The following is a 15747-nucleotide window of genomic DNA, read 5'->3' as shown; positions in this document are numbered from 1 at the left end:
TTTACTTTTTTTTTCAAATGCAAGGCATTTATTTGGAGGACTGTGAGCAGTAGGTGGTTTTGTCAGATCTGCAGCAGCATAAAGAACCAATTTTTCTTATCCTAATCCTATAGCTGTCTGGAAAAGGTGACATACAGTGAGACATAACGATAAGAAAAACTCAGACTGCCCAAGGCAGTCAGATACCAAAGCTGGATGATTAAACCATTCTGTAACATTCCCAGAGACCCAGGGAGGGTGAATTGTTACTTTTATAAAACCAACAGAGAAGAACTGACAGAGACAGACACTGCCCTCCTTGTCTTATATTCTTCCCTGTATATATTTCTCTCTCTCTCTCTCTCTCTCTCTCTCTCTCTCTCTCTCTCTCTCTCTCTCTCTCTCTCTGTGTGTGTGTGTGTGTGTGTGTGTGTAAAGGCAAGCCACAAACTTTATATTAAAGCTCTCTTTTGCAGAGGTTTTATGTACAGCACAATGTGACATGCCACAGGGTTGCACAGCACTTCTCACAGTGATTGGCCTGACTGAAAGTAAACATGGCCAGGCTCTGAGTGTACCATAAAAAAAAAAAACACCCAATGGCTCCCATGCTTAGACCAGGTCCCAAAGTGGGGGAAGGCACAAGAAGCAAATGTTTGGTGGTGACCAGGGAAAGAATAGCAGTGACAAGTAATTCCCTCTGAGCCTCAATCTCACTCACCTTGGCTAGAGAGACAGGAACAGCTAGAGAGAATTTCATGGAGGTGACTGTACTGGCTTTTGCCTGAGCTATCAGAGTAGGCCAGAGACTCAGTTTCCCCCATAGCTTTACCATAGAAAGGGAAAATGGAGCCCGGGCACAATCTGAGTTTTCCGCCACCACCCACCCCAAAGCACTTCCTTCCTTCCTTCCTTCCTTCCTTCCTTCCTTCCTTCCTTCCTTCACCCTCTTTTTCCTACGCTCTCTCTTTCTTTCAGATCTCATCCCCCCACCCCCCAGTATGGGCAGCCACCCTCCCCACCATGATCAGGAGTGTGATAAAGGCAATAATATTATTCTATAAATTGTTATAAATGAAAAAAGGCAATGGAGATGCCTTTGGCAAAGAATCCACAGAATACCTTACACTGGGTCCTACTGTGAACTGGGACATGCAAGGACACCGGGAAGGGGGGGGGAATGAGATCTGGGGAAAAAAAGAAGGTAGGAAAGAGAGGGTGGAAGAGGAAAGAAAGAAAGAAAGAAAGAAAGAAAGAAAGAAAGAAAGAAAGAAAGAAAGAAAGAAAGAAAGAAAGAAAGAAAGAAAGAAAGAAAGAAAGAGGGAGGGAGGGAGGGGAGGAAGGAATGGAAGGAAGAAGGGGAGAGAAACAAAGCAAAAAAGGAGGCTAGAGAGTGAGAAAGGAGGAGAAAAAGAACCCATCAGAGGAGCACCTGGCACTTCCTCCTCTCCACATGGAGGAGAACTGGAATGGTGAAGAGCCCCACTGAAGACAGAGTGCAGGGAATGAAGGTTGTGGAAAAGTGAACTCATTTTTTGTCCCCTCCCCAAGTCCAATACAAACACACTTTTCATTCAAATACTATTTCAGGTACAACAAGAACAAGGCATGACTCTATAGTGGAGCTATAGGGTGGTAACTTTCCTCAATTCGGAGTCCTTTTTCCCAAAGAAATGCCCAATGCCTGCCCCTCCCCCAGCCCATGCTCAAGGCCTAGGAGGGGGCATTCACTCTGCAGCTGCTCAGGGGCCCGAGGCTCACCCCCACCTCCCCCCTGCACAGCACTCACTCAACCTGGCAGCCAGCAGTGCCTGTCCATGCAGCACCTCCAGGCTCCAGGTGTGTGCGCTGCGTTCTTCCCACTTGTGCTTGGCCTCCACTCCAGCACCTGCACACATTGCACCCCCTCTGCCTTGACCCTCGGGCAGCAGCACGGAGCCCACCCAACAGGCCAGCCAAGGCCTGCTTTCTGTTTAGCTGTTTTGCTTCATAGAAAAAAGTAAAGCAACAGGAAAAGTTGCATTTTACTAGCATTTGGAAACTATGCCAGTTCTCTATCTCTACTCTGCTCTGCAATGGCGTCAGAAATGGCAAAAAACATTGCATAAAGGAAAGTCTGTGGTGAGGGGAAGGTGAGCTGGCTGCGAGGTAGAATGCAAGTGCATAAATGGCCTTTGTCTTTTTAAACAAAAATGGCATGATGTTTCCTATTCTTTGTCAGATCTAAATCTTTATCCTTGAGATGTTTTTGTTAGGGGGGAGGGTGTGCTTGTTTGTCACATCCTTTTTTGCTGAAACTCAGACAAGTGACAGAATAAAAACAACGTTTTCATACAGCACAAGACATCCTATGCAGTAGTATTTAGAATTAAAAGACAATCTAAACAACAAACTGCCTAAGGCAAGGTAAACAAGTACAGATGATGTAGTAAGTAGAATTACAAATGTAGAAGACAGTGAGGTAAAAGCAAGACAATACCTAGAATAATCATTGCAGTACACCACAATCCTATTTCATCAAAAGGTGTAGCAAGTGCCATTCTGCAACAGTTCTAATCCCTTCATAAAAATGCTCACCTTAACATTTTGTTTTGCACATTCTGTGGAATGGTTAGGAGGCTGAGAACCTTCCTGACCTCAGCAGCCATGATGTTTCACAAAGTGGGATCCACCACAGAGAATGTGTATGAAGAGGCCAATGATGATATTATTCATTGGTAGGGTGGCACCTTCAAAAGACTTTGCTGTGGCAGCAGGACATAGCAAGACACAGCCCTGTAGGTTCAAGGCCACTACTGGAAGCTGCATTAACTTGTTCCTGCAGCAATAATGTTGGACCCAATATAACCGTAGGCTCTTAAATTAGTCAGCTAGTGTCATCTGGACCACAGCAAAAAGCACAATATCCTTCAAGACCTGGGCTTTCCCAATCAACTTGACCTCTCTCATGTCAGGATTGATTTTCAACTTGTTCACCCTAATCACCTCAATCAATGCAATAAGGCACTGGTTCAGGATCACTACAGTATCACCAGCAGTGGTGGGATTCAAACATTTTAACAGGTTCCGATGGTGGTGGGATCCAAATAATGACTGTTAAAAAGTATTTAAAAATATTTTAATATCACTTTTTTAATTTTAAGTATTAAAATATTAATAAATAAAATATTTGAAGTATTAAAAAGTGATATTTTAAATTTTAACAACAGGTTCTACAGAACCTTTGGAACCCCCTGAATCCCACCTCTGATCACCAGGTGATTTTTATAGGAAACAAAGAGCTAGGTGTCCTTAGCATATTGGTGACAGCCTACTCCAAACCCACAACTGATTTCTCCTAAGGGTTTTATGTCAGCTTGGGATAAGACTGAGCCTTGTGGAATCCCACAGGACAACTCCACACTTTTGTGGTTGGATGTATGTATAGTAGTCATGCCTTATAGTTAGGAATTGTGTTTGATGGCATTTTGGACCCTTTGCACTCTACGTTTCCATAGATTATATAGACATAGCATAGCCATTGCTATATTTGAAAAAGAATAAACGTGTAAACTCCTTGGGGAAGAAATACGGTACTCTTGGGGCTCTTCCCCTTTCCCCCTCCATATATCTCCACTGTGTGATTACATGACTATCCTTTTTTATTCTGTGGAGTCTGCAGAAAGGAAATGATGGAGTTACCAGGTCTAGATTGGGAAATATCTGGCAATTTGGCGGGTAGTACCTGGGGAGGACAGATCTGGGGAGTGGAGGGAACTCAGAAGAATCCATCCTTCAAAGAAGCCATTTTCTCCTGGGGAGGTCAGTTGTAATAGTGGAAGATCTTCAGCTGCCATCTGAAGGTGGGCAACCCTAGGAGGTAATAAAGCCCAATCTAATAAGCATGAACATTTGCATCCTTTCTCTATTTCCTTTCTCTTTATGAAATTCCTTTCTTCTGCTTATGACATTCCATAGGGTACCTTCTTACAATGGCAGGCAGAAATCATTGCCTGTAGTAATATCTTGACATTAGCTTGCAAATGAGGTTACAGTCCTCTTTGAACGTGGGTGTGAAATGTCAATAGAGGCCCACCTATTTACATATTGCCTCACTCAAAGATGCTTCTTAAAAATACATTGTTTTCTTAAATATGCCTTACGTTCTGGAGTAGGCCACTACTACAACTATTACAATTCAATGTGCTACATTTTTTGAAGAGTATCTGAAAGGAACAGAAATAGAATCAGTGCTGTGACCATTCTCTTTGTACATGTCAGGACAAAAACATTGACTAGCTAGGGAGGAGTTGGTTTAGCTTTTTTCTGAAATATAATGAAAGAATAGTTATGAAAGAAGATAAACACTATTCATCTTCACAGAAAGCAAGACTTGCTTCTGTTACCAAATCCTTTGAATCATTCATCTTCATTTTTACAGTTTCCTCTTCCTTGCCTCCTTCATCTAACCTCCCCATTCTGTTCTATTTTGTTTTTCTTCTTTGTCTCAATACCTTAGTTTGACTGTCTAGCTTAAAGTTATTTTCTTGTGATGATCAATCTAGTGTTTGACTATTAAAAGTAAATAAAAGCATATAAAAGAATTATGGGCTTTCATATAGAGCCGCTCCTTAAACTTGATGTGTTTTCAGTGTGTGAAGACAATTTGTCTCTATAAAGGGGGCTAAGGGAAGTAGCTAGACGGTATTTTGATAAATATTGATTTTGTTTTAGTGTGATCATAGCACTTGATGACCTTGGTATCTCTGAAAGTGTACTCAGACCAGACTCAAGAAAACTTTTAGCTTTCCAAATACTGTAAGATTCTATCAATAGTTGTAGCTGTTCCAGGAAGTAGGAAATAATCATGTCAGACTTTCATGATTCTACGTGTGTGTGTGTGTGTGTGTTTATTTCCTATAAATTTTATATTAATCAGATCAATTCAGAGCAGAATCTCAATTTCTAATTGCTGCATTACAATCTACTTTTTGTTACTACCGTATATACTCATGTATTAGTCAACCTGCATATAAGTCGAGGCACCTAATTTTACCTTGAAGAACTGGGAAAACTTAATGACTCAAGTATAAGTCGAGGGTGGGAAAGGTCCATGGGGAGGTGGGGCACTGAGCCAGCAAAGGAGCCGCAGTTGGGGAAAAGGAGCACCCCAGAAGCCTTTGGTAGGCTTTTTAAAAAGGGGCGAGGCCAGCATGTGGGTCCAGGGAGAAGGAAGAAGTGGGGGAATGTGGATGGTGAACGGGATGGGAGATGGTGGAGGAGAAGGCAGAGGAGAATGAGCAGAGAAAGCGACTGAAAGGGGGGCAGCAGAGAAGAAGGCAGGAGAGAGCAAACATGGGACAGGGGGAATGCCACACAAGAATTAATGGAAAGTGGGACCCATGTATAACTCGAGGGGGCATTTTTCAGCCTAAAAAAAGGGCTGAAAAACTCAGCTTACATGCGAGTACATATGGTACTTTTATTTGTGATCTAGAGAAGCTAATAAGCCTATTAGTAATTCCATTCCCTTGAAATCTTACAAATGTCTGCCAACTTCAATAAAAAAGGAAAAGGCTTTATTAGTATTCTTTGTAAAGTAGGAAGTCCAGTCATGTTGCTTGGGGGACAGTGACAGCCAGAGGCCTATCTTCTATGCTCCATTTTTTCCCCTGCCTGCCCTAAGGTTGCCAAATTCAGACTGGTAAATTCCTGGAGATTTGGGGGGGGGGGGGGGGGGGACATTAGCAGGTTATAATGCTGTAAAGTCCAGCTTTTTCTCCAGAGGAATTGGCTTGTGTAGTTTGGAGAGAAATTATAATTCCAGGAGATCTCTAGGTAACCCTTGCTCGCCTGCATAAAAAGTCACTGGACTTCTACATTCCCAAAAGTCAACAAAAGAAACATATAGGTATTTGGGCACTGTGAGGTGAGACTTCTCTCCTTATGTAAAATAACCCAGGGGACCCAATTGTGCAGGAATCCAGCTTTGGTAAATAAGAGTGCTTTGACATTTAATTCTATGTGCTTTGCAAAGTGCATCTAGGCATTTTAAGTATATAATTAAAATGTAAAATATGAATGTTACAAAAAGTATTTGCAAAAACATAGGCCACAGAAGTATGTTTACCACTACATCTCCCTCTTGAGTATGCACATCAGGCAAAATCAAGTTTCTCCTGCAAAATGTGTGAAATACCCTGAAATAGCATATGAGAGAGATGTGGGACTGTGGGGGTGTGGGGAACAAGACAGGCTGTTCTGGATACCTGATTGAAATAACTAGTTCCTTCTCCTCTTGGCCAAATATAGCCAAGACTTTATTTTATTTTACTTTTTAAAGATACAGTCTGGATAGCCTCAAAGCTGTGGAGATGTGGAATGGATCTAAGCAGTATTCTTTTCTTCATCTCTTCTAATCATTACATTCTCTACAAGAGGAGCAGAGGTTTCAGGAAAGCTCTCAAAGAAGCGTTTCCATGGCAGCATTTCTACCTTTAGGGTAATTCTCTAAGGTAGACCGGTAGGGTCCTTTTCTCCACCATCCCCCAAAGACTCATTATCTTCTTTCTAATAGTACCTTTTTTTCATCAAACTTAGAACCTGAACCTGAGAGGTAGCTGAAGACTTATGACAGAACTCACATGTGTGTGTTCATGCACACACACACATGGAGGCTGAAATGTATTTTCCCTGGAAACAGCAGACATTTCAGATTTACAAGCTGTGCCCCCCCCCCCCCCACACACACACACTCACACACATTCAGTCTCTACTTTTCATGCATAAACTTGTTTGGGAAAAGCGACTGAGTACTTATCAATGTATCTGGGAACAAACAGAAAATCACATTCTACACACTTAACTGCTGAAATGGCAGCAGCCACCACCGGAATCCATGCCTGGTCCATGTAATGGTAGCTGATAACAGGCCTTGGCTACAGCAGTTGTGGATGCTAGGAGCAGTTCCAGGTCCAGAGCTGCTCCCAGACACTGCCACCCTCACTGTGGGGATCTACAGTTAAGTGGGTGGGGAGGATGAGATTTCCGCCCTGGAAGTTTCATGCCCCTGCCTTTGTATTATCATACAGCCAATCTGATTTGACTACATTAGTGCCGTGAAGTTCAACCTGAGAGCAAAAAGCATCGCCCAACCAATCAGATTTGTATAACTGATGACTTCATGAAGCCCATTCAGATTGAGAACCCTGATTCTGAACAAATACTTTTATCCAGTTTTGCAGGTCTTCCCAACAACCATGCCTTTTATGTTAGATTGTTGGGGGGGGGGGAGGGGTACAAAATCCATCTTCCATTTTGAGTCATCCCTAGTATTTAGAGAAGACAAATTTATAGGTAAAGATATACGATTAATCAATAAGTTCATCAACAGAAATGCTTGAGAAGTTACCACGTGTACTCCCTGAATAGTTAAGAAACTGTACATGAATACAACTTAAAGATCAGGAGTAAGTACAATTTATATTGTGTTATGTTTGCATGTTTTGAAAAAAGTTAGTAAGATATTAGCAGATATTAGTAAGATACTGCTAATTAGTACGATATTAGTAATTCCTTGCTAAGATACTGTTAGTAAGATATTATAGTAAGTTAGTTAAAATATTAACAAATATGAAAAGCTGTGAAGAGCTCCCTTAACAGTAAGTTTTAGACAAATTTTGAGCCCTAGAGTTTTCATTTGGTAACAAATATTATTAGTTAGTTGTGATGGACTGTTTTTGTTGTATTTTGCTACAACAGACTAATACAATGCAACCTGATAAGCGGGCTCCATATTTGCAAAGGAAAAATCAAGAGCCAGTGCTTGGACATACATATGTCAAACAGTTTGCCACCACCAAATAAAGAAAACACTGACTCACAAAGGTAGAAATTGCCTGCTGTCAGTAACTCACAATGTTTCTGTTCTTCACCAGAATAAGTATATTGGCTCCTGCAGTTGGCTCTCTTATACATAAAAAACCCAGGAGAGCTTCCTAGTATACCCCAAAAATGGGATGTGTGAAGTTGTAGCTGTTATGTAAACACAGATATTTCTGTACTGCTTATTGAGATAGAACCAACAACATACTGGACCAAAATTGCATGCCTCTAGAAGTCTGTATACTCCATTTTCTGGAAACACTGGTTTGAAAAGTGACAGAAGTTCATTCTGAAAGCTAAGAGAAAAGTTCTATTCTGCATCCTTTCCTGGCAGCAAAATATCTTAAATATCTCTTCCTCCTTGGGAAATTCCACAACGTTCCTGCTTAAACAGGCCATTGATGCCTTTTGATAATCAGCAGCCTTTTGACAATCAACTAATCTTCATCCTCATCTCAGTTCTAATTCAGTGTCTAACAACTAAAACAACATTCACAAAAGAAAAGTGCAAAGACTGCCTGACAAACCTGGAAGCAAACAATTGAGAATCAACATGGAGATAAAATAGTGGAACTTCCCAGAAACATAGCTGAGATATACACACACAGCTGAACAAAGTGGGAAAATCCTGAGATATGAAATGGACAGTGTTCCAAACTTTAAATAGTTTTTGCCATTTTTAACTTACCTCATCTTTAATTTACCTCAGAGATAGAAAAAGTACCCAAGGGAGGTACCAAGATTATTGTGAAGGATTGCGCAAGCTTGTAAATTTTCAAGTCTTTTGGGGTTGTTTAATGTTTGAGGAACCTTTTGTCATTCAATACTAAATTATTTTTCCACAAATAGGAGGGCCTTTGGCTAAATGGTAGATTGTATGCATGCAGAAGGTCCCAGGTTCAGTCCCTGGCATCTCCACTTAATAGGAGCAAGTAGTAAGTGATGTCAAAGACCTTTTCCTGAAACCATGGAGAGCTGCTGCCAGTCTGAACAGACAATATTGACTTTGATCGGCCAGTGGTCTGATTCAGTACAAGCCAGCTTCACGAGTTTAGTGGCGTATTTACCTAGGGGACATGGGGTACCCTATGTCCCCGGGCGCCTCTAGTGGGTGGCGCAAAAATTTCAGGTTCATTTGTGGGTTTTTTGTATTTTTACTGTTTTTCAGTTTTTGGCCTGCAGGGAGCGCATTTTTAGGCTAGCAGCACCAAAATTTCAGGGATTTTTCAGGTGACCCTCCTGATGATACCACCCAGGTTTGGTGAGGCTTGATTCAGGGGGTCCAAAGTTATGGACTCCCAAAAGGGGTGCCCCATCCCCATTGTTTCCAATGGGAGCTAATAGGAGATGGGGGCTACCCCTTTGAGGGTCCATAACTTTGGACCCCCTGAACCACATTTCACCAAACCTGGATGGTATCATCAGGAGAGTCTCCTAAAGATACCCTGAAATTTTGGTGTTGTTAGCTTAACAATTGCATCCCTGACAACAGGCAACCTCCTAATTTCCCCAGATTCTCCTTTTAAAACCGCCCCCTTTGGCATGGACTTAAAGGGAGAATGAGAGGTCCCCAGTTTAAACATTGAAAGTGATTCTGTTTGGGGGTGGATTCCACTGGAGGTGTTTTGTGAGAGATGATGCTGACATTTGTTTGGTAAATGTTTTGCAGGGGGTGATTTGTGAGAGATTTACATTCTTAATACCCACTTGCACTGGCTTGGAGCTGTTTCTCAGGCTAATAACCTACCTCATAGAGTTGGTGTGAGGACAAAATTAGGAAAGAGAGTTGGTGGGGAGAGAGCCATGTATGTTTTGCTGGGTGTGGGAGGTGTTTTGTGAGCTGGTGCAAAAAATAACTGTTTAGTTGTGGTGGGGGAGGGTGGCCACCCTTATGGGGGGGGGCACCAAATTCAGGTTTTGTCCCTGGGCTCTAGTTTGCCTAGATACACCTCTCCATGAGTTCAAATCTTAATTTATATGAATAATCCAAGCAAATATTATTTGGGTTACTCCTTCATCCTTTGTTTTATAACGATTTCATTTTTAAACATCTGGTTAAAAAAGACAGACATTTTAAAGCAGATGGCTAAAAACAGAGGCATTAAAATAGATTAAAACATATTTCTTTATGTAAAGATTTTTTTTGTTTCTGCTTACTATACATGTGAATGGCTTGATATTATCCTATATGTTTTGGCTTCACTTCCAAACCAGAAGGAATATGTTTTCTTGGCAAATCAACAGTTTGTTTGTTTTTTTAATCTTTTATGTGCTCTTTGCTTTGTACCATTGGCTATTAGTTCATGTAGCTTCAGCCCCCCCCCCCCCCACCAAACCTGGAACAAATGTTTCCATGCCAATTTTCTATTTTTTAAAATCCTCCCATTTATTTGTGACTGCTTTCAGTATTCGTTGTCTTTTTTTTCCAAGATATGCATCAAAGGTTTTTATTGACTTGATTAATTTTGTTTAAATCAGAATTTATATCCTATAGACAGTTAGCATACTGGGATTATTTCATGTTCACCAGTGAGTTTGTATTGTAAAATGACAGCTCAACAACAGCAACAACAACAACCTTTTGTTTCCCAAGAGGAGAACTGCACAAATGAGGTTATATAAATTGATCATTGCCTCAAAAGTATCATATGGAAGTGGAATTTCATAGCATAATTTCTAATTATATATTTATATATTTGACACTGTAAATCTTGTTACTGCTAAAAATAAATTTATTTGCCAGTGAAACCATTGTGCACATTATAAACCAATATATAACTGAATAGTTTGTCCATAATAATGGACAAACTATTCGGTAATAATTTGGTAATAATGATCGTTGCATAACGGCAATGTTATCAGGTTGACCCCAAAAGATCTCTGACTGGAGGTTATATCTCACCAAGAGGGACTACTGTAACACAAATGTCATTGCATTTCATGCCTCAGTAGTGACTGCATTAACAATTGCATCATTCAAGAGCTGGAATAAATTATTCATATGAGCATTCTGGATATTAATGTAGGAGGTAGGTGAATGTCTTGTGTATTCCCTGTCCATATTTACATTCACATTACATTAATGTGGTACATTCTCTGTATATTAATAAACTAAGACTATATAGCATTCATGAAACAGACAATATTCAGTAAAAATAAATCTGGGCCATGATAACACAGTATTTCACTTCTGTCTCTAATCCACCTTCCTGCTGGTTCCTAATTTCAGCACTCAGATGTCATCCTACACTTCTGATACTCCATTATGTATATGTTTAGCTAAGGATGTGGCAAATTTCATGTTTACTAAGTTAGCATATAGTTTTGTCCTAACAGCGACAGGCTCTAGGTCATTTCTAGGACTTTATAATGGACTCCATTAGTGGAGTTACCATGCACATTTTGCTACATGTCTGTTAATATGTCTCTCTTACCAATGGGTATATTAGGGTAGAAAGATGTGAATATTGTCTCCACAATGGCCAAAGATCAGAAAGCGCCATTTCTCAGCCGACCAGCTTCCATACATCCATCTAGGACAGATTTCCAGCTGAGAAACAGGAATGAAGGGGATGCTTCAGTGAACAATTATAATTGGCTCCATTTTGAGCCATGCTTGACATGCTGTGCTGTGGTACAGCAGTGAGTTTCCACTGGACAGGAACTAGTGTTCTACAGAATTCAATCAGTAACCTATGTAGAAAATATAATTGTTCTAGTTTATTCCATTAAAATTTTTAGTTCGTTTCAGAAAATGTTGCACACATGGAGCTCCAAAAGATCTTACTGCATTCTGGTATAAATGTACATATCTTCCTCATTAGCTAACATTAAAGAAACTAAGACAGATCCCATTTGTATGTAGAGCCATTTGCTCATTAGAGATGTACAAGTAGATAACCCACAAAGACTTGCAGGGAGCATCTCATTTTTCTCTCCTCCACTATTTCCTGTTTTCTTTCCCTGTCAGCCCCCAAAGTCTCTCCCCTTTCCTTGCTTCCTTCCTACACATCAGCCAGCCTACCTTTATCTGCCCTTCTGTCCTCAATTTTCCCTCTTTACATTCTCTTGCAGGCTCTCCCCAGAAAAACTCTGGCATGGTTGTGTGGTGCCAAACCTGCAAGGACTTGCAAGGAGTACATCACTTTTCCTGTATCCCTTCCCCAAATTATTCCGTATGTCCCTCCTCCTGACAGTCCCTGTATCCTTACCTTTCCCTACTTCCTTCTCTCTTTCACACCCATGAACAAACCTACCTTTTCTATTTCTTCCATTTTGAGGTATATTTATTGTTCATTTACTTTATTTTTGTTGCACTTTTCTCCAACATAAGGACCCAAATAATTTTAAAGAATTGTCTACTCTATTTGATCCTCACATCAACCCTGTGAGGTAATTGAGGCTGGTCATAACTGGCCCAAAATCACTCAGTGAGCTTCCACAGCAGAGTGTGGATTCAAGCCTGAATCTCCCACATCCAAATCTGAAACTCTAATTAATACAGTGTGCAGGCTTTCACAGAGAGGCTGATGTTGACCAACAGGAAGCAGCTGAGCCTGGGAGAGTTATGCAAGTTGTGTGGTATCAAATTGCCCAGTGGTTGCTTCTGGAACTGGCCTCAGTGGTCCTCTGTCATAGTCCTGGCCACTCTCTGAGCCTTTTATTGACAGAAACTAAGTCTTGAAGAATGGCGATATTGTTGTGGTTGCCTAGCAAGGGTCACTGAAATCCTCAGTTTCTAAAAGCTACAGGCACTCCATTTGTCATTTTGAGGGGGTTTAACTCCACAAATGAGGTTTTATTTCAGAATTGTCTGCAAAATTGGGCTGTTCTCAGATTGTTAGAAAGACCTGTCTTGTCAGTCCATGGCTCCAGATTCTTAAGTATCCAAAGATGTAACCATGTTGAAAACTACATACCGGTATATTGCTGCAACTTTGTAGGCTTGCCAATATATACATGCTATGGAGTGTTATTGAAAGAATTATTAGTGCTCTTCTTCTTAGTATCAAGAAGTGTAAGAGCCTACCATATATATGTTTAAGTCAGAGAATGAGAGCCAGCATGGCATAGACGATAGAGTGGCAGTGTTGGAATTTGGGATGTCTAGGTTCAAATTTCCACTTTTACTATGGAAGCTTACTGGGTGATCTTGAGCCCATCACAAAATCTCAGCCTGACCTATCTCGCAGAGTTTACTTACCTCACAGAATTGACCTATTGTTAGGTCTCGGGTCGGACCCTTAAGCCAATAAACGGACTCTGAAGTATTGATCAGTAGCATTTATTGAATAGGCATCAAAGCACCACACTGGTAAAGCAGTTCTGATGAAGCTGACATTCACAGTCCCCTTTATTCCCCAAGCGAGTCCCCTCTTGTTTTCCGAAGAATTTGTGAAAAACAGCCTTTGGAGCTAAGGCGCCCAGGGTCACCAGCAGATAGAAAGAGAAAGCCACCTGGTTTCCTATCCCACTAGATAACAAATGTAACATTGTTCCCATGGGACTAGGAAAAGTCTAGTTGTCTACAAGTATGTGAAGCCATAAAGTAAAGATCTAAGAACGAATGCACAGATGGCAGTGGATATATATGGCAGGCTGGTTACATATATGTTAATAGCAGCCGCAATTTGTTATTTTAAACTGTTAACACGATTCCAGGAATGCATCTCAATCACCTAGATATCATCCCCCTGACACCTACCTCTAAGCCACTTTAAATCTTAGCTAAGGTGAAAAGCAGAATACAAGTAAATAAATACAAATACATACAAAGTTCAACATAACTTTTTTCCACAAGAGCAACATTCACCTGACAATTCATGTGTTTTGCTGATCATTTTTTAATTCTAATTTTGGTGACCACAAATAATATCTGGAATATTTCCTAAGGAAGAAACCTTTAATTTCCTTCTGATCTTATCAACAGGTTTTTTTTTCTGTGTGTGCAGTTCTCAAATTCTCCTTATTTGATTAAATTCCAATGCAAGCACAGAACTGCTCCAATCTGGGTTTTAATTTCAGGTGAAATTTTTCTTTGGGGCTCCATTTTTGTTACAGAAATACAGCATTTTCCAAGAACATGAGGCTGGTTCACACACAGTCTTGGTCTGTGTCTTCCTCCCCATTATTTATATAATTTGTAAAGAGAACCTGCTTTAATTTGAAAAGATATACATTGGTATGGTTTTTATTTTAAGTTATATAAATGGCAATATAAAGAGCACCACCCTGAAAACTCTTCCTGTATTCCTGTGTATCTCTTGATGTGTGCATCTTATGAGAATTAGCTTCAGTATTTTGAACCTTGGAAAAATACAGTTCTTTCCACAATCAAGTGTATTTGCGTTTTAATTGTCATTTGCCATGGAGAAGTTTCACAGACTGCTATCAGAAATCCTCTGCGACACTATCAAAATGGTAGAACAAAAATCCATGCACTCGCTATATTGTGATCTTATTGAACACTTCGGGGGGGTTTTCAGTTCTTCAGGGTCCACTGTGCTAGAGAGCCAGCGTGGTGTAGTAGTTAAGAGCAGGTGCACCCTAATCTGGAGAACTGGGTTTGATTCCCCGCTCTGCCACTTGAGCTGTTGAGGCTTATCGGGTGAACTAGATTAGCTTGTGCACTCCAACACACGCCATCTGGGTGACCTTCGGCTAGTTACCATTCTTCAGAGCTCTCTCAGCCCCACCCACCTCACAGGGTGTTTGTTGTGAGGGGGGAAGGGCAATGAGTTTGTAAGCCCCTTTGAGTCTCCTTACAGGAGAGAAAGGGGGGATATAAATCCCATTCTTCTTCTTCTTCTTCTATATTATTGCTACTACCCTTGTTGAATTTATATGTGCATTTTAAATTATCAAAGCCCCCTACATATGTGATCTCATCAATCTTTATAACAACCCTGAAAGGTAGATCAGCATATTAACTCCCAGTCAAGAAGAGCTGAACATGAAAGTGATTTTTCTAAGCTATGTGATTTGCTCAACCAGCATTTTAATTCAAAACAGAAACAAGACTCTTGTACAAGCACCTTCTCTACTATCTTGCCTTAAAAAAACCTTTTGATTTTATAGAAGACGTTTTGGAGGCTGGTTTGTCTTTCTGGCTCCTGTGTTTAAAAGTACATCTCGACTGCCTTTATAAAGTGGTAGGCCAGGCTCGCAGCTGACTAATAGCAACTATTATGCAATGGTTTGTGCAATGGATAAAATTGTGCAATGGATAATGTTTGTTTGGGCTGTACTGTCTTAGTGCAAAAAGGCCCTTACTGAAATTACTGAAACACTAATTTTTAATTTTATTCCTGGTCCTCATTTTTGAGTGCCAAGCTGAAACAGATGAATCTTCAGCATTACAATAGATAGACCAATACCATTAAGGGCGTTCATCATACAGCCAGTATAGAACTATGCTAAGGATTCACAATTTTCATAGATAACAAAATACAGGAAAGATAACTAGTTCTTATAAGCACACACCATTTTATATCTAATACTTGTCCATTTTGTTTAAGCTGGCAGGATTCATCTACGCCTGTTACGTTGTGAAATGTATCTCCGAAGAAGAGGACAGCTGTAAGTAGTAAAGGTTTATTACATGACAGTTGAAGCCATTTCTTACATCATCCATCTCGCTCATCCATCCCACTCCAATATCATTCTGAATAATTTGCCATACTGTAAAACCAAGACTGGGGTTTTACGTCCAGCATACTGGATCTAAAACAATTTGCAACTGCTTGAAGGAAATGAAGGAGTATGAAAATGCAGTGTTAGAAGACAGAGCATTATGCTCTGCTGTTAACAATCTGTTGGTGGTCACTGGCCCCAGAAGTATCTGGCTGTGTTCAGCCAGAGCCAGAATTTTTTTGACTCTGGTCCTGCCTGCTGAAATTCTCTGTT

General features: G+C 40.5%; 1 protein-coding gene across 5 annotated transcripts in view; it reads left to right on the top strand.

Annotated features, from left to right (window-relative positions):
* NKAIN2 (sodium/potassium transporting ATPase interacting 2) overlaps positions 1–15747 on the top strand; it is a 633537-nt gene that overhangs the window by 580374 nt on the left and 37416 nt on the right. For all 5 annotated transcript variants that reach the window (XM_048491445.1, XM_048491428.1, XM_048491412.1 and 2 more), the window contains one exon: positions 15360–15420. In XM_048491445.1, coding sequence (XP_048347402.1) covers positions 15360–15420 — 61 coding nt within the window. The remainder of the gene's footprint in view (positions 1–15359; positions 15421–15747) is intronic.

Source organism: Sphaerodactylus townsendi, linkage group LG01 (genome assembly GCF_021028975.2).
Source record: "Sphaerodactylus townsendi isolate TG3544 linkage group LG01, MPM_Stown_v2.3, whole genome shotgun sequence".
Lineage (NCBI taxonomy): Eukaryota > Metazoa > Chordata > Lepidosauria > Squamata > Sphaerodactylidae > Sphaerodactylus > Sphaerodactylus townsendi.
The sequence above is the reverse complement of the archived record's forward strand: the minus strand, read 5'-3'. Positions and strand labels throughout refer to the sequence as shown.